Below are 23,661 nucleotides of genomic sequence, written 5' to 3' on the forward strand. Positions count from 1 at the left end.
TCCGCTAGATGGCGTATTCAAGCGCTACGATCGCGAATAGAAAACGAATCGAAAATAAGCCATCGTTTACAAAATGTTTATAGTTTAATCCTTTATGAATAAGGAATTACATAGGTTTTAAAATATTTCTCATGATTTGACAAATTTTTATACAACAGTAATTTTAAAATTACTTTATACAAAATTCTGATTAAATATTGAAAGATCACCATAAAATAAATGTGTTGCTACACAATTTTTTTCAAGAAAATTTTTTAAATAAGCTTTAGAAGGCTATTCGAAAAAAAACTATTTTTGAAATAATTTACATTCGAAGTATAGTTTAATCTTTTAAAATGAAAGAAACTCATGGCATACTTTTTGCAAAAAAAAGTCTTACATAATTTAAAAAATTTTTATATAACAGCAATTCAGAGAAATTTCAGTTTTATCTTATAAAAATAAAGAATATAAGAAGACATTTAGAGTAAAAAATATTTTACAAAATTTAATATATTCTTCTATAACACTAATTTGTAAAATATGTTAAATTAGAAAAATGTCATTTTTTCTAACTGTAAGTAAAAACTGTTTAGTGTACTTTAATTAAATAAATCAACCATTAGTAATTAGTTTAAATGATTAGCCAAAATAAACAATCCTAATGACTACAAATAATGAGTTTTTCAAATAATCTAAATTAACATTCCTCTCAGGAATAGCTCTCAACTAATAGTTTATATATGAATAAATTATTGTACTAATTACGGAGTAAAAAAGTTTCAGAATTTATTCTTCAATAAGAACAAATATTATTCATAAAAAAAAGTTTTTGCGAAATTTAATTTGTTTCCACAATCTCCACAATTCAACCAAGCTAATGATTTCAATTAATTCGAAGTTATAATAATATTTTATTCGGATTCATTTTATATTTAGTTATTGTTCTGAACGCCAGTTCATAATTCAATTTAAGCTAAGATTTTGAATTCATAATGAAATCCTATGCAGTGGAGGTGAAAACGTTAAGTGAATTAAAATTTTAAACAAATATGAAATACGTAATTATTAATCTTTACAGAAAGTTGCTCTCAGTTCCAGTTATCAATGATATTATTGCGGTACAGAAAGTTGCTCTCATTTCCAGTTATCAATGATATTATTGCGGTGTATAAGAAAAAAAATAAAGATTAATCAATTAAGGTATAACAAAAAATTTTATTGTATTATCACAGGTTTAGTTGCCCAATTCTGTTAGAATAATGTTTAAACTTGGTTATTCTATTTCTTGGTTATTAAAAGAATATTTTTACTGTTTACAAAAGCTGTCTTAGTTGTTCAGACTTTGTTCTCAAAAAGTTTCCCGGAAATATGAAAAGAATATTTTTACTTTCAGTGGAACCTGTTTTAATTGCTCCAACTTTGCTCTCAAAAATTTTCCTAAAATTATGGAAGAAATATTTTTACTGTTTATGGAACCTGCTTTAGTTGTTCAGACTTTGTTCTCTAAAAGCTTCATGAAATTACGAAAAGAACATTTTTACAGTTTATGAATCCTGTTTCAGTTGCTCAGACTTAGTTCTCAAAAAGTTTCTTGAAATTATGAAAAGAACATTTTTATAGTTTATGAATCCTGTTTTAGCTGTTCAGACTTTGTTCTCTAAAAGTTTCATGAAATTAAGAAAAGAACATTTTTACAGTTTATGAATCCTGCTTCAGTTGCTCAGACTTTGTTCTCAAAAAATTTCTTGAAATCATGAAAAGAACACTTTTACAGTTTATGAAATATTTTTCAGCTCTAACACTTTCTAACAATTTCCTCCCAAATTAAGAAAAGAGCATTTCTACAATGTGCGAAACTTTTTTTTTTTTTTTTTTTTTTTTACAAAAACTTTTTTCCAAAAACACGGAATAATTAACCTCTAAAATTCATCTAATGCATATAGTTTAGAAACCAAATATCTGTAACCTAAAGCCTTTGATAAATATTTCAACGAATCATCATTATATATAGTTGAACCATTTATAATAGCAAACTTCAACAAATGCATTTAAAGTCCGATCATTAGTTATGACGTCAGTATGGTCACTCATGCATTCATCAGCAAACTCAATATGCATTGTGCGAAACAGCAGTAATTGAATTCAGTTGGCTTATAATAAAGTTGATTAATTCATTAACTCAGTCTATGAGAAAGCTAATTTTTAAGTGTGTTCAATTAGACGTGAGCAATAAAGTGTTAGTTCTCTGAGGTGTTGTGATACAATCTATTGTATCTTTGATAAAGGAATAATTAAAATTGTCTCGAAAGTATAGTTCGATTTTGAATTGCAATTATTAAGTTTCATTATAGATTCATTTAACTATATACTGACGGATAAGTTTCATAAAAACTTCTTATACACTTTAAAAACTTTCGAAACAAATTACAGTAAAAAGTACTGGCAACCCAGAATGCTGGTACATTTTACCGTAAAGTTTTGAATTATATAAATGTTATTGTAAAAAAGTTCAGTATAGAATTTTACGGATGTTACACCCAGGGTGCAAGTACTTTTCACTGCAATTTGAACTAGAATTTTACAGTGTACTTAAAAGCATAACAGCGCGTTCATATTGAAAAGAAATATTGAATGCTTAAATCCTATATATTGTCTTAAAAATAAACTTAATTTTTTTATAAAAAAAAGAGACTTTTCAAAATGAAATAGTTTATACGAGAGTGAGATAGTTATAATGACAGCCATCTTTGTACAAAGGTTACTTTAAAAATTAACGGTTTTTGTCGCACTTGAATCTTTATTACTCCAGTACTTTAGTCAGAAAAGCTTAATAAATTATTTTCTGAGTAATATTTCTAAATGTCTTTTTTATTATAATAATTTCGATAACGTAACACAGATAAATAATTTTGCATACGATTAATTAACTCATCTACGCAAAGAAAATTTAACAAAATTTGTTTTATTATTATTGAAATTAATAATTTAAGAAAATATTTATAATACAAGCTTTTGCGCCACGTTGCGTACAGATCACTGTAATTCGCGATATTTGACTGGATCAGGCAATGCTGGCATGGGAAAGGAAAGAAGACAGAAATGGAGGAAATACATAAATGTGTGAAGAAACAAAGGAAACTACCAAAGAAGGAAAGAACTGAAAAAGTAAAATACGAATGAACGAAATTTGCGGTATACCAAATTCATTCATACGCATTAAATAGATCATCGAACTTTTAAGTGTAAAACTTAGTATTAAATAACATAAATGAAGACTTCATCGCCAATGATAAAAACACAGATTTTAGTTTCATGATAGGTCTACGTCTAACAATTACATATAACAGAACAATAAAACTTCTGAATTTGGCAGGATCTATGGAGGAATTGTTCAAGCAATAAAACAGAGGATGGCTAAAGGATGCTGCAATAATTCGTTGATGAGAGGATGAAATTTAGAAAACTGAAGGTGGGACTAACTGAACATAAACCCCGTCCGTCTGATATGGCTAAAAAAAAATTCTCTAGTAACTTCAAAAAAAGAAAATTTCTAAACTGTAACAGCAACTAAATATTTTGAAAACCATGTACCACAAACTAGAGCCCCTGAATCATAGTATAGGAGCCTTACCATGAGCTAGCATTAAAAACGCTTCATTATTAAGTCACAACAACGTAGTTTTCAATTTTTCATTGCTTTTAATAGACATCTCTAAGTGGATGTTGTAGATTTGAGCAGTATAAACACTAGACAATTTCGTATATTCGCCACATTATTATATATACCTCCCTTTTTTTTCTTTTTTTTTAGTTGTTTTATGATATATTTATCATTAAATGAAGGAAAAATCTATATTGATGACTAATTGAAAAGCATTTATGTGGAAACTATAAGAAATAACTCTTATCTGTATTAATTCTTCCATTAGTTTTAAACGATCAATGATGTAAGCCAAGCGTATAAAAATGGCTTACATTCATTATACAAATACATTTAAGAAGAAAAAAAATAACAAGGAGAAGTTAAAATGTTTATAATGTCAAATCACACAATATGGTTTCTAAATATCTTATCTTAATTAACAATCAATATCCTTATCAGAAAAAAACATCCAACCATTTAATAGAATTAAAATAAAAAAACCTATCAAGCGATTAAAAAGATTTTCAAATATGAATTCAATTTAAACATAAGAAAGAAAACTATAAAGTCTTCATTCAATTTTTAAATATACCTAATACAGCATAGCGCGCTATATATATATATATATATATATATATATATATATATATATATATATATATATATATATATATATATATATATATATATATATATATATATTGCAAATAGCGTTTTTTCCACATTTTTCCTCACGTTTGGAAAAATATACATTCCTTTTTCTTCCGTGCTCTATTCTTACTATTCTTAGAGTGAAAACTCTTCAATACTTAGCGGTACCAAATACCTAGTTGACAGGCCTTCAGAGTATAACACCTGTTCTTTTGCATGAGTAGTTCAGTACGCGCTTGTAGCCTCAAAAGTCCGCAGCTTACGAACAGAAATCCCTTAGCTAAAAAACCTAAAGACACTAATAACGCTACATAAATATTTAAAATGTATATTACTATTTTATTTAAAACGGAGAATTTCAGGATTTTACAGAAAATAAATTAATTTTTCTTCTTATTTAAATTTAATACCGAGTCTTATTTCTTTAATTTAAAACTCAATTACACTGAGACAGTTTGTTCGAAAAAAATTGTTTCAGTTCTTCGTATCCCACAATCTATTGTGTTTTTGAGTTCAAATATAAAACTTTTTTGTAAAAAGTCTTAACAAAATAAACAAAATATCTTAGTTCAAACATTCTTTGTCCGCAAAAGATGAGTTTCTCGTTTTAATTATTTGGGCTTTACTTTTTGAAAAGTTCTCTTCTTTATTCGTCTCTTTCCAATCAAGTTTCATTTTAAGTTAATTTTGTTTACTTTGAAAAGGATTTTATTCGAATAATTTATAGTCTCCGTTAAGATAAAGGTAGTCAACTGAAGCTTTAAATATAAATTTTAAATTCACATTAAAACTTATTGCATACTCTTCATCTAAGATTGACAAATTTTTTATTCATAATATTAATTTATTTGTAGGAGACAATACTAGCTTCCGTATTTATAATTATTATCTTCATCGTCATCGTTATTACTATTATATTTATTATTATTATGTTATTATTATAATATTATTATTATGTTATTATTATGTTATTATTATTATTATGTAATTATTATTATGTTATTATTATGTTATTATTATATTGTGATTATTATTCTATTGTTATTATTATATTGCTATTATTACCAATTGAGAAAATGGGTGTTGCTCAAGGTTTTTCATGCATAGACACTTTTCGAAAAGATCAATTTCTGCACCATAATCACAAATAAGGAAATTTCGAGTCATTAAAAAAACAAGCTAACATAAGCATTAATAAAAAAAATCAGCACAACAAGATTAAATAAAGAGAGCAGACGATAATTTTGGAACTTCTTGGTGTTGATGTTGATTGTTTTTCAGACTAAATTTTTTCTTTTTATTTTCCCCAGCATGCACTTTTAATGTTTTCACATGATATTAATTTAAGTAGTTTTATGTTCCTTTTATCATTAACTGATTTCTAATTACTATTTAGGCAGTAATTTAAATATAAGTATGAATATTGAAGGAGAAAAAGAATTTTGTGACATCTTAAGAAATGTATATTGGCTGGAATTGAAAGGCAATCTAGCCTAATAGATAACAAGCGGACAAACATCAATTGATGCAGTTTTTGCATCAATGACTTAAAACATTGTGGCATTTACGAAAGTCTATCCCGAAAAGAAAAAAAAAGTCACCAATGGGTAATCAATGATTGCAATTATGCGATCGCAATTTTCTCTCTTTTGTAATCAATCGTCATTATATTGTTTCCTCTCTTTTTATTAGTTTTATTATTATAAACAATTAATAGGAATCGCTGATGTAAAGACTTTTATAAATATAAATATATTTCGCAAGGAATGTAATAATGCTTTTTTTCTCCTATCTTTTGCACGTCTCTTTGAAACTTTCCTCATAAATGAAATAATTTTTTCCCTAATTTAACATTATCACCTTATTACCTATCAACTACCCTGTCGTTCCCTATCATTTAAAAACTAAATTTCATAAAACTAACATTACAAACTGCGTTTTTTCAATAAATAGAAATCAAGTATAATCCGCACTCTTTTTATTTCTCAACTTCGAATTGAGTACAGATTAAAATCTATTTTTAGAGATTCCCCCTTCATCTACCCCCGCTACATAACACATCAGCATGAAATTTAAAAATCGCTGCAGGGTTGCTAAATATTTTGGTTTTATTAAAATTTATTATTTTTTCTCACGCTTTCTTTTCTTAGTAACACATTTGAATACGTAAGGCTAAGAAAAAGAGCCTTGGCAATAAATTAAAGCAATTAATACCTTTCCTTGGAGAAGGCTATTCTAGCACAAACGCATCATTTGCATATTTTATTTCTTGATGAATGAAGGTGTCCAGCAGACACACCATCCTGGCCATTTTCGAAAGTTAATAACTTTATTGCTTATTTATTTTTGTAAAAAATCATACCTCTTGATTAGAAAAAAATAGAAATATATTATTTTTTGTATCAAATTTGATTCTTCATTAAAGCATTTTAAGATCGTGAACATATTTGACTTCCTCCTGTTGAGAAGGTAAATGGACAATTGGACATCGATTACTTACCTTCATCCGCATATTTCTTCAAGTGCTGTATCTTACCACCAATTACAAATTATTTCTTTACACCATTATTTTGCAACAATCTCTGATTCAAAAATTATGTCCAAATACTTGATTGTGCATAAGTTAATTCATTGATCTTGCATATAAATTGAATTATTATGGCTGGAAACATAGAAAACAAATCATTCCACTTCTCTAATTTACTTCACTCTTAGAAAGAAAAAACATAATTTCTTTATTTAAATTACGTATTTAGAAAGTTTTTTTAGAAAGATCAATGTGAGAAGAATATAGCAGACTAGTTTGCGAAGGTAAAATGAATAATTCAAAAAAAAAACTGAAGAGGAAAGGTACTTATTAATCTAAATATTTCATTTGCTTCATAAAGTATAAAATTGGAAAAGTCTGCATGTTTCAAGCGTTCATAATTTGGCACCCATTCTCCAGGCGTGAATCATAATTCTCACGTCTGGTGAGTATATAACTGTCGTAGGGGTGTGGAGGATTAGTTTGTCAGTAATTAAAAAAATTGTACAGTGGGCAATCTAATGCTTAATATTTAAAGCTTATCTGAAGCTTATTATCTTAAAACTGTTGCTTACATTAACGTTTTCAGATCAAAAATGTGTAATTATTAATTTATGCATCTATATATTTAATTTATAACATCTTTCCAGTGTGTCTTTACTCCCGGATTCAGTTGGAGCCGAGGTTCTTATAAGTGCCAGTGCAGGGACGGGTTCTTCTCTGCGACCAAGAAACCTATTTTCAACGGATCCCTTGTTGAATCAGCATACAGAGATAAAATAACTCTCCACAGGTGAGCTAACATCAAGTTCTTTCTTTCAGTTGTAAAAAATATTCCTTAAAATAAAAACACCTACCAGCTCAATGCGGACGATATAGTGTTTTACATACTAACATTTAATGCTTTCCATCAAATTTTTCCAATGTATATTTTCGAACATAAAATGAGAATTTTTGATACTTTTCGAAAACTAAAGTTGGGATCAGCTTATAATCGAGATCTGTTATAGCTTAAATTCCACGTAAACGTAACTAGCAGAAATACTTTTCATATCTCTAAGTAATACGAAACAACTCATACAAAACATATATAAATGCATAAAATAGCAGTTAAAAATAAAAATAAAAACTTTAAAATAAACGGTTGAAAAAACAAGCACATAAAAATGCAATAGGAAATAAATATTTTGTTTCATAGGAATTTCTTTTACCATTATCGACTATTACCTTAGCTCGAATCCCTCGAAAAAAATAGAATAAGGAGTATATTGTAATGCCCATTCTTTATTAATCAGAAAATTAACATCGTTAAGCGATCGTAGTTATGTTATGAAATTTTTGAGACTTTTTTACCAATACACTATCACAAAGATCGGTACAGCGTTGTTGTTGTGGCTTATCCTCCAATTCCTGACGAAGTCAGACAAGGTCCATCAGACCGTTGACCCTAAGGAAATCGAGGACAAGAAGGGGGGGATACGTATACGTCCTCTCTGAAAAGTCTCAAACAGTCCAGGATGTGTTCGGGAGAAGCCTGCTCAGTTTTACATTTGGAGCAGACCATGAAGATTCTCCTGCCTTCGAAAAACGAGAGACTTTTTGTGTGACCGCTTGCTAATCTGGAAATTGCGGATTTAGAAGCTCTGTCGCACTTGAGGGCGAATGAAGAACCTGACTCTTTGCCCGCATACCGTTGATGGGGTACAGCGTTGGATATATCTGGCAAGTTATCAGCAATCTTCACAAGATGTAGAATCAAACATTATTTCTTTTAAGTTATACTTTTGAATCGTGCTATCACTTTCAGAAAAATAAATATAAGCCATAATGTTGCAACCTTCAACCATAAAATCGTACAAACTTCTCGACACCTTAGAGTGTTAAATTTAACCATGTATCAGTTAAGTTCACCGAGAAAATAAAATTTCTCTATACTATGTTTGAACATGGCTCCTTATGAAGATTTCGGCAAATTTTCCCGGTATAATGGTTCATCGTCCTACAAAATTTTGAACAGGGCAGAATATTTGGATATCTAAATAAATGAAATATATTACAAGATTTTTCTATATAGAACTAAAACCATTTAAAACACTTTCGCAATTTTTACAATACGTTTGCTTCGAAAACGTAAATAAATTTCTCTATTAGTGAGGACATTTCAACGTACAGTGCGACTTTGAGGAGAACTCCTCTAGACTAAAAGTCCGGGACTGTCTGCTGCTATAGTAACAAGCGAAGGCACATTTCTAATGGGGGTGCAATGAAGGAATGAAGGTGTTGATTGGTTTACTCACACCGACCTATGCCATGACTAAGACAAAACTATTCACCCCACACCCCTATTCGAAGTGACTTTTCCTCGTAACCATAGTACCCGCCACGACGCCAGACTGTTGTCCAGAGGAGTAATCTCGAAAGCCGCACTATACGTTTCGGGGGTTAAGTAAAAATGGCTGCTTTACTATGTATGTGAAAGTGTATAAAATGTTTAATAAAATTTAAAAAAAACATGTTTTTTTTTCAATTTCAGCCCCACCTATGACATGTTGTATATATGTAAGCGTTGCCAACCTGGTTGTGATGTTTGTGAAGATGATAAACCTTGTTTAGCTAATTACAATTGGGCATTCCGGTAAGTAAAATTTGTGCGATTGGTTGGAAATTGATTTAGTAAACGATAATACGAAACCCTTTTTCTATATTATAATAATTATGCTTTTCATACTTTAATATTGATCTTTTAATCTTAATGCTTTTGTTTCTCAAAAATATAATTGTGGATTTTTTACGTTAATTTTTAAAATGATTAGTTTGAACATAACGAATATTCGTTAGTCTTAAAAACCAATTCATTTTTTTCGATCCGTTTCTATTCATTTTGGATCCGGCGTTGAAAGGTTGTTGCTTACAAGAGTACATACTTCATTGATTAAAAATAAAATCTTGATAAAAAATATCAAATGCTCTGAAAAGACATTACTTTCCGATCCCCCTGACATATGGTATTCTTTAATAACCACCCTTAATGCATACTTGTCGAATCGTTTTCAAATATTTATTTTAAATATTATGCATGAGATGGGGCATCAAATTAATATTTAAGTGAGGAAAAAACAAGACTAATCTGTTGATTCACTCTTGAAAAGAAGCAAAACTGGAAAAAAAAATCAGAATTTGTTTTATTGTTGGAAGAAGTAGAAACAAAGTTAATAGACGGTTATAAGATCTCTCCTTCTCCCAGAATTTTTAGAAATTTCAATAGTATTTTTGTTTCTTCCATTTGAAATATTATTTTCAGGCCTGTAATATATTTTGACACTGACTTTTAACTTTATTTTGACAATAATTCGAAAAATATATATTTTATGGAACTATAATCCTGTACTTCGCGATATTACGCCAATGTTTTTTATTAGTATTTCTTAATAATACCATTTGTGATTTGTTATACTTGTTATCACTTTACTTGTTTATGATTTATTGTACTTGCTATCACTTATGCAAAATTTAAAACTTCAAAAACATTTAGGCGTTACAGAAATGATTTTTATGGAATTAAAAATTTTATTTTTATTAAATCAATACTATCATTGAAAAGCAATTCACGAGATTAAATTTAAAAAAGTTTATTTCATTTTAGGAAATTTCTGAAGCTATTTACTTGAAATTGAGAATATGAAAGAGTATTTCTTTTAGAATATGTTTAACCTTATTCGTTCGCGAATGTTTTTAAGGCAAACTTAGATAAATCACGATCAAAACACTTAATGTGTAAATGCAATTTGCGAACGCAAACTCATTTATCTTCGTTCAAAAATGTATTTCATGTCAACAACTTTGCACAAGCGATTTAAACGTGATTGAATGTTTTTTAAATCGTAAAAGTGTTTGAATGATAAATTAAAAATGAGATTTTATGTCTAGAGCCCAATCTTTAAAATAATTGATTATTATAAACTCAGTGTATATAATCTTCAATGCGGTTCCGAAAATGTAAACCAACTTCAAATTTGTGAAAGGAGCAATCGGCGAAATATATTATAACTTAAGAAAAAATATCTTGTCAAATAAATAAATTCTAATCATTAATAGAAATATATTTTTATGAAAAAATATTTAATATAAATTCTTTATTAATGTACAATTTTTTAAGAAATACAAATAATACCAGAATTCCTTTTTAAAAAATATTCTAAATTAATTAGTACATCAGTGATAATTAATTTTACATCATTTTTAAAATCAAAAAAGCAAGTTCCAGGTACTGAAAAATATGTGACAATTTTTATTACTTTTAAGCCAAACGACCAGAAAGTATAACTTTTTTCATAAAGATGAAGAAATAGCTATAGATTTTTCAAAACTTTCCAAGGATGAAACGCTGTCATCTATTTGATCATTTTTCATGTATTATTTCAAGTGAATGCGTTTCGTGGATAAAAGATAAAACCAATGCATAAAAATATTAATTAAAATAAAGATAGCTTACAAGTTTTGATGTTGCACTGTAGCATCTGTACTAAGTACAATAAAAAGAAAAAATTGTGCATTTTTTTCTGCCCAACATTGCATACAAGTTTCGATGTTACATTGGAGCATCATCTTCAGTGCAATGTTTAATTAAAAAAGACTGCAATTTTCGACTTAAAATAGTTTAAAAGTTTCGATACCATACTGGAGCATCATTTTCAGTGCAAAGTAAAATGCTACAAAAAAATGTACAAACTTTTATGTAAGACACTTTGCACTGAAGATGATGCTCCTGTGCAGCATCAAAACTCGTATGCTCTTTTAACTATTTTAATGTATTTATATTTTTAATCTTGGTTTTTTCTCTTACTTATCATAATAATCATGCTTTTATTATTTTTATTATTATATTTCCTGAATATTTTAATTCGTCATTTATACACATACTGCATAGAAAAAGTACCAAGAAATTTTTGGTCCTTAAAAGTTTTTAGAAGTTTTTAATGGAAAAATTTACTAAATTTTATTTGTACTAAATTTTTTTATGTTTCGCTGTGCTTAATATGTATGTTTTCTGGCTAAACAAGAAAAAAAAATCTAAGTGATAAGTTAGGGCAAAGTAACACACATAACGTTACGAAGTTTTGCTATAACGACGTCATAGTGGGGTAACTATTCACTGAAATTTTTTATAAACCAGCTCAAAGAATAAGACTATAAATCATGCAAGCTTCTTTCCAACGAAAATCAATCCATATGAGATTCTTGCCCCACGAAATTGCCCCCTGAGAGATTTCGAAACCACTATAACCTCCACGACATTATGTCTACACGGTTTTTTGTCCTGTTCGTACTGTCACATTACCGAGAGATTAATCAGGCACAAAATTATTTTATTCGAGTGTCCTCAAAACTCTCTTTTCGTTTTATATTATGCTCATATAACATTCAGTTCAACTAGAATTTATTCTTTTGAAATTTCGTGCCCGCGCGAATTTTTGTCGTACGAGCTTTCGTATCCACTATATTTTTCTTCAGAGACATTATAACCATATAATTTTCTGTCCTGTAGGACTATATTTCCCGCATTTTCATGTTACCGTAAGATTTAACGCGCAAAAATTCTTTCCTACTAAGTTTTTGTAACCTCAAGATTCTGTCACGGTAATATTATGCTCACATAACATTCAGTCCTACTATAATTTGTTCCCGTGAGATTTCGTGGTCACGTGAACTTTTGTCCAACGAGATTTCCTATCTACTATATTTCTCCTTCGAAGCATTATAGCCACACAATTTTCTGTCTAGTAAAGACTATATTTCCCGCATTGTCATGTTACTATAAGCTTTAACGTGCACAAAATTCTTTTCTGCGAGGTTTAGTAACTGTGAAATTCTGTCTCCGCAATATTGTACCCACACGATATTCTGCCCTGCTATAATCTGTTTCAGTAAGGCTTCGTACCCAAACGAAATTTTCTCCTGCAAGATCTCATATTTATTATATTTTGACTTCAAGACATAATGTCCACGTGATACCTTATCCTGTGAGAATATCTTTCCCACGTGATAATTCACCTGTAAGGTTCAACCCACTCGTAATTCTGCCCTCCAAGATCTTTTGCCCATAAAATTCTGCCCTCCAAGATCTTTGACCCCTGAAATTCTGCCCTCCAAGATCTTTTACCCTTGAAATTCTGCCCTCCAAGATCTTTTACCCTTGAAATTCTGCCCTCCAAGATCCTTTACCCATGAAATTCTGCCCTCCAAGATCTTTTATCCATGAAATTCTGCCCTCCAAGATCTTTTGCCCATGAAATTCTGCTTTCCAAGATCTTTTGCCCATAAAATTCTGCCCTCCAAGATCTTTGACCCTTGAAATTCTGCCCTCCAAGATCTTTTATCCATGAAATTCTGCCCTCCAAGATCTTTTATCCATGAAATTCTGCCCTCCAAGATCTTTTATCCATGAAATTCTGCCCTCCAAGATCTTTTGCCCATGAAATTCTGCCCTCCAAGATCTTAGACCCCTGAAATTCTGCCCTCCAAGATCTTTTACCCTTGAAATTCTGCCCTCCAAGATCTTTTATCCATGAAATTCTGCCCTCCAAGATCTTTTATCCATGAAATTCTGCCCTCCAAGATCTTTTGCCCATGAAATTCTGCTTTCCAAGATCTTTTATCCATGAAATTCTGCCCTCCAAGATCTTTTACCCATGAAATTCTGCCCTCCAAGATCTTTTGCCCATGAAATTCTGCCCTCCAAGATCTTTTACCCATGAAATTCTGTCTCTGCGATATGTCCATACGATATTCTACGATGCAAGAATCTGCCCCTATGAGATTCTACTCAAATAAAATGTTTTCCTTCGAGATTTATTTTTCTATATTTTGTCGTCTAGGCACATGCCGACGTGATATTCTACCCTGATAAATTCTGTCTTGAGATATTATTATTTTGATCAAATACCAAGCTGGTTTCGTTATGAAGTCATAATCACTGAGTAACAAAACTGAATTCATAGTTAAAATACTTTAAATGAGTTGTGTTAAATCTTTTTTTTTTCAGAATCTCTCTATTAACAATTTCTGTGATCTGCATCTGCTTGACTTCTCTCCTCGGAATCTATGTATACCGTTACAGAAAACTCAAAGTAATAAATGTAGCAAGTCCCATATTCCTCTGCATCACCCTACTAGGCTGCGTCATCATGTACTGCGAGGTAAATCTTATTTTTCATTGCTCAGAAACAAGGTTATTTGAACTGTAAATAGAATTTTTAAAAAAATTAAAAATTTATTAATTTCTTAGGGCAGAGGTTCCCAAATTTTTTCACCTAAGATGTGACCCAAAATCTACTCCATTTATTAAGCAAATTCAACATCTGACTAAGTTTCGGTTTTTGAAATTAGTAAAAAATAACTTGGATAAGCAAGCGTTTAAATAGAAAGATTATCTTTAAAGTGGAACAATATATGGAATAATAATCAGAATTATTTTTATGTAATTATGATATTGTTAAACTACATTACAATTGAAATGAAATTTGAAGTAATAGAGATAACTAAAAACAGAAAAGAGATAAGCTATAGAATAATAGTATAAGATTAAAGAATAGCAGAAATAAACTTGATATTAATAGAGTTAAACTAAATAATGATAGAGGTAAATTAAATAATAAATGTGGTAAGCTGAAGAATGATAGCGATAAACCAAAGAATGATGTCGATAAATTACAGAATAATTGAGAAAATCTAAAAAATAATAGTGATAAATTAAATAAAAATTGAGATAAACTAAATAAAAATTGAGATATACTAATAATAATCGAGATAAACTAAATAATATAAAATTTTTGTTGAACATCTCGGAGAATTCCAATATCCCTGGTTTTAGAGTAATCCACGAATAACGCTATGAAACTTGAACATATTCTTTTCTTATTTCATTAATAATTAATAATGATCTAAAATTAAATTTGATCCGATCAAACAACATTAAATACCTAACCAGTCAATAAGAAGTTTTGTTTAGGTATTTTTGTAATACCCTATTAAATTTGATATTATATATGCCTTATTTTTAATTATAATTTTAGATGTAATCTTATAACGCGCAGTGTGAATATGAACCAGATATTTTCTTAAAACGCAGTGAGTAAAAAAAACGAAGCACTTAACAAATATATTTTTTTATTTTTTTTTTATTTAATGCTCAATGAGAACTCAACTACTTAGAATAAAAGTAAAAACTAAAATTGCCCACTTTTATTACATAAATGATTGAAAAGTAAGAATTGCTTCATTCTTGTTTCTTAAATAGTTTTAGTTCATTTCTAAAGAAATTCAATGATTTCATAAAATAAAATAATTAGTAGCTAAAATTCAATTTTTTCCATTGTAAAAAGTTATACAGTTAACTTATTGTAAAAAAACTATTAAAAAATAAAATATTTTCTTAAAATGAAAAAAAATTTCTCAGTGTATTAATAAAGAAAAACATTTTAATGAAAATAACAAATTTCAATTTTTTCGTATTTTAAAATCATCATGCTAAAATGATTAAAATCATTATGTAAATCACTAAAATGATCATTGTTGATATCAAAAGAATACTTATTTTTTCGCGCAATTTATTATCAATTACTTTTTTAGAAGTTATTAACTAGAAATTAATTGATTTTCTTACAATAAAATAATACATTATTGTTTGTATTTTTTCCTTCCAAACACTTTTCATCATGTTTTTTTTTCTTCATTGAGAAACCTTAGAAAAAAAACAATCTTCTTTGTTTATTCATATTTTTTCTTTGTTTAAGAAAATAACAAAAACATCACTTAACAATACTACAATAAAAACGCATTAAAGGAAATCATGAGCTAATGTATTTATAATATAATTTTGACCTAAAGTAAAAATTTAATATGTTAACAGCGAACAAAGAGAAAAAAATTCCTTAAAAAATCATTTAATTACAGATGAATTGAAAAATGAATCACTAATTATTTTTTCCACCTCGTTTTTTAATGTACTTAATTAATTCATGATAAGCTTTGTTATTGCCACTTGCAAAAAAAGTTAAATAGTTTTATGCATTATTTCATTAAAATTCTTCACATAAAAGTATAACTTATAAACAAACGTATGAATGAAAACAAATGACAAATAAGGAAAAGTAAACCTTAAAACTTATACTCTTATAAAATAGTTTTTAAAAAGTAGTTTTAATAGTTGCTATTTAATTAAATGAAGCTATAATTCTGCGCACTAACGTTTTGTTATACTAGACACTATATAATTAATTAATATATTTTTATTTAATTTATAAGCTTATTACTCCATGATTTATATTTTGCAGGTAAATATCTTGTTAAAAGTTTCAACTAGAAAACTTATCGACTTAAAGTAAATTTTTACCCCAGCATTTTTATCCTAAAATTACTTCAATTAATTACATTGTAATGTTTAAATACTATTTAATTTTGATAATTTTGAGTGAATATTTTTAATCGAAACTCATCATTTACTGTTGTTATTATAATGTTAAAAGTTAGTATAATTAAACACGAGAATTGTACTTATAATTTTTTATTAATAGTTATTTTCCCTTTAGAGCTAAGTTTATTATTTTAAAAAAGTTTATCAATAAATAAGAATAAATATAACAGTTATGCTTATAAATAATTATTATTGTTATTAAGAATAGTCTCTCAATATATTTAAGTTCCGTAATAAATAAAAATGATTATGAGTAAAGTTCTTGCTGTTTTTTATTTCATGAAAGTTATCATTTATGAATATAATGCAAATTTATAAATACGTTGGAACAATTGTAACATGTGTGATTAAAAATTATTAGTTAAGAATAATTATATTTAATGTACTTGCAATTTTTTTTATCGAAAGTTTATCGTAATTTACAAGTGTAGTACAAGCTTATTGTTTATCAACAAATTAAAATAACTTTAGCATTATTATTTTTTAAAAAGTTTATAGTATTTGGACTTACAAAATTTAATGCAATTGTAATAATTAAGAGATTAATTCCGAAATTTATATTTTATTTTTTAAATCATGATTTTTATCATTTAATTATTATGTAGCGTAAATACTATTACAATTATTCCTTCACCAAAAAACTTTTTTTTTAACTGCGATAGAATTTGATGAACGATTACCACTAGTTGATCCATTGCTGTTTTTAAGAGAGGCCGGCTAAGCTGTATTAAGATCACTGTTGTGGGAGTGGTCACTCTTCTGTTGAAATTAGTAGCAACAGTGTGAATAGATCAATGCTCATCAAACTATACGTGTTCATAACGAAATAGGCGTATCCAGATCGCGTCCGAAAGTCACCAACGTCGATGGAGGGTACCAACATTGTCAATCGTCATCTATCAAGAGGTTCCTCAATATTGAATTGAGTTAACATGCTTTACATACCAGTGAATGGGAATTGACTGATTGTAGTGGTAGTTACGCTACAATAACATTATGTTTTAATTAATAATTGCAACTATTTTGCAATAATTTTAATTAATAGTTTACAGTCTCTTATCTATCACCAAAGTATTATTTTTGTCTACGAAATTCTTTTTTAAAAATTTCAATCTGTTTTTAAAAGCAATGAATTATGTTATTCGTCGAAGCTATGAAAACTTGAGTGCTTTTAATAAGTTTTTTTTAAGTGCATTAAATATTACACAAAAATGCTTTTTATTCTTCTTTTATTTTACAAAAATTGCTAAAGCGATTTTGGTGAAACAATTACATGCTAAAACAATTTTGTAATCATTTTGCTGATATGATGCTTTTTTCTATGCAATCCATTTTTTTTCAGTTGAGTGAGGAGGGGAAAATTAATGTTTAGCATTGCATTCGCTTCTATATTTAACTGAAATTTCAATTAATCATTATAGAATGAATATGTATGTGAAAGCAAATTTCGAAATTACAGTTCATAACACAGCGGAGGGTAAATTTGATATTTTTCTTTCAAATTTTTAAAAATAATTAAAGAAAGTAATAACTTAGTTTCTTTTTTTAAGTAAAGATTTTTTGTAGAAAAAAGGAAAATTAATTTGGAATCAATGTCTTCCACTACGAAAAATAGCTTATTATAACGATTTAACATTTTAAGGAAATAATAATAATAATGAAAGTAATTTAAATCATCAATAAAGCCTTATTTTAGAAAAATAAGAATAAAAATCTTGACAATAGAATAATTTTTGACAAAAAAAAATTCTTTGAAGAATATAATAAAAAAATGGGTATACTTCCTTTCTTTTCCTTACTTTAGAAATAACTACAAAGGAAATTTCTTAAAAGCAAAAAAATAAAAGTTGCTAGTAAAATAACTATAACAAAATATAATTTTGTATACCGTTTTATATCTTTTGATATAACAGAATTTAAATGTTTTCATATGAAATGTCAATAAATCTGTAATGTTTTCCTCAAACAACTTTTCTAAATAGGCAAAAATCCTATTTTCTCTAAATATTTTATGTGATAGTCAATGATGCTACAATGTTTACCTTTAAATTTTATATATTAATTGTCAATAATCTTATAAAGTTTACTTTCAAGTATCTTTTTATAAATTGCTAATAATCCTATGTTTTCCTTCATATGTTTTATTTTTGCATCTTATTTTTGAAATCAAAAATTTTAATCTTTCAAAAATTAATATATTTTCAATAAACTGACATAAACTATCTTGAGGAAGCAAAATATTTTAGCATAAATCGTCAAATGTTTCTGCATTGTTTTATTTGAAACAGTTTCGTTTTGTTCGGCAACAATCTCTTTTTTTCAATCATTGTCAACGGCAGTGTTGTAAGGAATTTGATATAAATGTATCCACTGGTATGTTCGTAATCTTTTTTAGAACAAAACAAAATCGACTAATCTAAGATGGAGAACTGGTATTGAAAAACTGATGACTCCGAAATGAAATTTTGTTATGAATATCTGAAATATTCTGCGATGTTTCAGAAATGTCTTTTAGGCTTTGCAGAAATGCAAGGAAAATATTTTAGTACTGTCGTTAGGAAAGCAAATCTCTCTATTTTTTAAGAAAATGAATACAATTGTTTCTAACATCTTCGAATACTTTGTTATAACCCTTTAACATCAAAACCCTTTAACTTTCTTAAACCTCAAAAGAAATATATCTCACACTTCGTCCTTCGCGCTAAGACATTTGGCATTTTGTAAACGGGACATCTTGTCCTTCATGTTCAGAAATCCCTCTCTTATATCGATGGTCAACTTTTACTTATTGTCCTCGATTGCTTTGGACATTGACAAGTAAACGATCATTATTTTTGGCGATTGACTTATCCTACCTAATTTTCAGATGGCAGCTATATTTCCGGTTTTATCAATGTCAAGTTGTATTGCAACCAAGTGGACAAGGCACATGGGCTTTTGTTTAACATACAGCGCCCTCCTTCTAAAGACATGGAGGTAAGGCAACGAAACATTTCAAACATTTTTTAACAATATTTCTACATTTCGAGACCAATCATTATTAAAATCTAGCATACAATATTTCTATATCAAATATATATATATATATATATATATATATATATATATATATATATATATATATATATATATATATATATATATATATATATATATATATATATATATATCCAGTCATTTTAACTGTTTTGGGGCAATATAGGTATATACTAATTTTCTGTCTTTCTAGTGTTAAGAAAAATGTTTCCTATTGCAAAAGATAAATGCCTCCTTTTAAAAAAGAGATATTGCATCCTTACGTAAAAGACTTGCGTCTCAACAGATGAGACAATTGCATCTCAACAGAAAAGATAATTCCATCATAATATAAGAGATAATTGTTTATTTTAATAACGCAATTGCATTTTGAAATAAGAAACACGTGCTTTCTAATAAAAGATGCACTTTCATCCTTGAAGAAGTAACATTAGTTACCAACTCGAATGGATATTTGTGTCCTAATAAAGGATACAAATGCATTCTAATACAAAAGTCAAAAACCACTTATTAGAGAAGACAATTATCTCCTTATTGGGAAGACAAATAGATCCAAATTCAAGAGATAATTTATTATTAATAAAAGAGAGGAGACAAATGCATCCTAATGATGGTGACAATTGTCCCTTTCTGAGCTTGGTTTAGAAATATGTCAGAGAATCAAAGATATTTTTTAAAACACAGACGTATTTGCCGCAAATAAGAATGACATGTTTCGTTTGAAAAACTTTCCACTATATTTATTCGGGATTTAAAAGAAAGACATAAACCTTTCTTAACTGTACAAAACAATTTCTCCCACAGTATCAAAAGAGAAACTAAACGTCAAAACTTTTCTATCAACATTTTGAAGATGAAGTTGGATTTTCAACTCCACAAAACTAAAAACAATGTTCTTCTCCTTGGGTAGACGTACGTGTTATCTTTAAAACATTTCCATTAAAGAGTAGCATTATGTTGTTTCACACGAAATGAATAACAAAACATTTTGTGTCAGCCTGCAGAACACATTTGATGTAGACTCAATAAATTAAACATGTCTGTCTGGACAGTTTCTGGTTGGACAAAGTTTTATCCTTTAAAAGTTCAAATTATAAAGAATGGGCATTCAGTCGGAAACATGTCAGTTTAAAAACCAACAAACTACCTTTTTACATATTTAGATAAACACGAACCATACTTTCGGATATCATTATATTTAATGAAAAATCATTAACTAATTCTAAATTTTAAATTATTTACCTAAAAACGCAATTAAAAACTAAAAAGGAAGTAAAGAGCCTAATTTAGTATAAATAAATGCTGTTTTATTATTCTTAGTTATTTGATAAGATTTGTCTATCTTTCAGAGCTTTGAGAAACTTTTGAAGGTAAATTCTGATCCATCTCACAAAATTTACACTAAGTTACATTTAAAATAACAGACAAAAAAGCAATTTTTAAAAGTTTGAGCTCGAACAGTTTTTTAATAATTTGAGTTAGTGTTTTCACTGTTTTTATGAATTTGACAAGAATTTTTTTTCTATAAAAGAAGAAAATGTGCATCTCATACTGATAAAACTATTCTTTTTTAATTTAGATCTTCTCTAATTTGTTATATTTCAACCTCTGCTCTGTAAAAGAATGTGGTGTAATACCAATCCGAATTCAGTGTTAAAAAACTCGAAAAATTGTGTGTTATTTCCCGTTAATAATGAATCTAGAGTTTATACACGCTTTAAAAAATGTAGATAATTTTTGACTCTCCAATGATTGAGAAAGCTTACGCCAAGATCAGACACATCTGCATCTTTTTGTAATTATTTTCTCCAATTTTGACGTCAGACTATCAGATTAAAAACCGTCAGACGATCCTATTGGAAACAGTCACACAATCATATTGGAACATCAGACGATCAATATTTTTGTTTACAATTCGAGTGCGAGAAGGTGAAAGTTTGATTTTACCGCGCGTGATGCAGTTTGTTTCTGCAGAAATAGAAATATGTTGTTTCTAAAGGAAAATATGTTTTTAGTTGCATAATAAAGATAATTCTATTCTCATTAAAGAAGAATTACATAAATTTTTCTATTCTATTAAATAATTTTATAACATTTAACTTAATACCACTATGGTTCTTTTAAACCTAGTTCAAATTCATATTATTCTTTCTGTACTGTGCCTATATATATATATATTAGAGAGAGGGAGATGGATATAGATATAGATAGATATAACTGATTCTTATGATTATCTTATCTTACTCTAGTTATAAAATAGCAAAAAAGGTGGCGGCTAATTTTCACTAAGAGTGTAAAAGATCATTCTTAGTGTAGTTAAACACAGCAATTAAAAAGTTATGTATGTCATTTCGCTACGCCACTCACGTGTAGAGTAGTAGCCCTCGTGCTTGGCATTGAGACACACTTAAATTTTTTACAGTATATAATTTCTGATAAATAAATCTATCTCTGAAATAAAATTTATCTCTTGAATAATTTTAGATCTTAAAACAAGATAATGACCTTGTTTGCAGCTAGAAAATAACAAACAACTTTTTCTTGCGCAATAATATTAAGATAACTATATAGTCAACATAAAGCACTGATTTCAGAACAATTCAAAACGTTTGGGGGTTATTTTTCGAGAATTGCACTTAAGCTTTGATTTTTATTTATATCTATTTGCGAAATAAAGACATTATATATGAAGCTACCATTAAAATCTTTTAAATCGTAAGCAAAATAATTAACATACAATAAACGTCATTCAGAGTTGAAAACCTCATTATTGAAGATAAGTTTTTGTCTCTGATTAATATCATAACATAAATTTCCAATCTGTTTCATTAACTTGTGTAAATCTTTTTATTTTGTTTGAGAAAGTAACATGACAAAGCCTGACTTTCATTTACACTCAGGTCCATAAATTAAGGATAATTCAGAATCACACGGAAATCAAACTCTAAAATTAAAATTTCACCTGTAGAATTATCACACACATGCCGAAGAAGAATATGCAAATTACAGGAAAGCACTAGATGACGCTTGTAGTACGTCACAATGACGAGAGTGTACAAGAGGGGTATATAAGGAATGGTGGCAAATGAGTAAAATTGTTCACAAGCGCTTTAAAAGCCTTTCAGTGCAATAACCGCATAGTTATGGCACAAAGGAAGCATTTGGATGATTTTTTACGTGGCAGAATCCTCGGACGACTGGAATGTGGACGTACCCAGCTGGAAGTATCCGAGGAACTTGGAATCACCCAGAGTGTCATCTCCAGGCTTTGGCAACCATTCCAAGATGATGGTAATGTGAGTAGACGTTACAGCACAGGTCGCCCCCGAGTTACAACGCCGAATGAAGACCGGTATTTGGCAGTTACTGCCAAAAGAAACAGACGGAGCATAGCATCAGACCTGTCTCGTCAGCTCTCTTCAGCTACCGGTACGGCGGTTTCCAGGCAGACCGTGTACAGACGCTTAGGGCACATTGGTCTATATGATCGTAGGCCTGTCAGATGTGTTCCACTTACCGCAACTCACTGTCTCCTGCGATTAGCCTGGAGTAGAGAGCATGCATTGTGGACACCGCAACAGTGGCCTTGTGTGATGTTTTCCGACGAGTCCAGGTTTAGTTTGCAGTCTGATTCTCGCCGGACTTTTATATGGAGAGCGCCAGGTACCCGTTACCACCAAGACAACACCATTGAACGACACCGTTACGGTGGTCGTTCAATGGTGTTGTCTTAGCTCGTTTGGGGAGAAATTATTCTTGGTTCCAGAACTGACCTGCATGTTCAGAGTGTAACGATGACAGGCCACATCTATAGGGATGTCATTCTGGAACAACATGTACGTTTGCTTCGGGGCGCCATGGGTGCTGAATTTCTGTTTATGGACGACAACACCCGTCCTCACCTTGCAAACATTGTAGACGAATGCTTTCAATCGGAGGATATCACCCGTATGGATTGGCCAGCATACTCACCGGACTTGAATCCAATAGAGCATGTGTGGGATATGCTTGGCTGACGAATTGCAGCCCGTCAACCCCCTCCCATCTGTCTACTGGACTTTCGGAGGGCATTGCTTGATGAGTGGTGTAATATTCCCCAAGATCAGATTGATAATTTGATACTCAGCATGCCTAGGCGTTGTACGGCCTGTATTGCATCGTCCGGGAGACATACTCCGTATTAACCATCATACTAACCATGTTATACTGTTTTTTGTAAATAGGTTCTTTTCTGAAATTTGCTCCAGGGAGTAAAAATCGCAATTTTTATTAATTATGTCAAACATATATCATCTTTTTTGCTCTTTACCTTTTGTTTAATACATAGACTTTATAAATAAGTCAAATTTG

General features: G+C 29.1%; 1 protein-coding gene across 1 annotated transcript in view; it reads left to right on the forward strand.

Annotated features, from left to right (window-relative positions):
- Positions 1 to 23,661, forward strand: part of LOC107456269 (putative G protein-coupled receptor CG31760) — a 263,150-nt gene that overhangs the window by 229,752 nt on the left and 9,737 nt on the right. The window contains exons 6-9 of the mRNA XM_087153064.1: positions 7,454 to 7,596; positions 9,337 to 9,438; positions 13,846 to 13,999; positions 19,142 to 19,251. Coding sequence (XP_087009190.1) covers positions 7,454 to 7,596; positions 9,337 to 9,438; positions 13,846 to 13,999; positions 19,142 to 19,251 — 509 coding nt within the window. The remainder of the gene's footprint in view (positions 1 to 7,453; positions 7,597 to 9,336; positions 9,439 to 13,845; positions 14,000 to 19,141; positions 19,252 to 23,661) is intronic.

The sequence above is a fragment of the Parasteatoda tepidariorum genome, chromosome 10, assembly GCF_982258835.1.
Source record: "Parasteatoda tepidariorum strain Cologne lab strain chromosome 10, Ptep-v5.0, whole genome shotgun sequence".
NCBI lineage: Eukaryota > Metazoa > Arthropoda > Arachnida > Araneae > Theridiidae > Parasteatoda > Parasteatoda tepidariorum.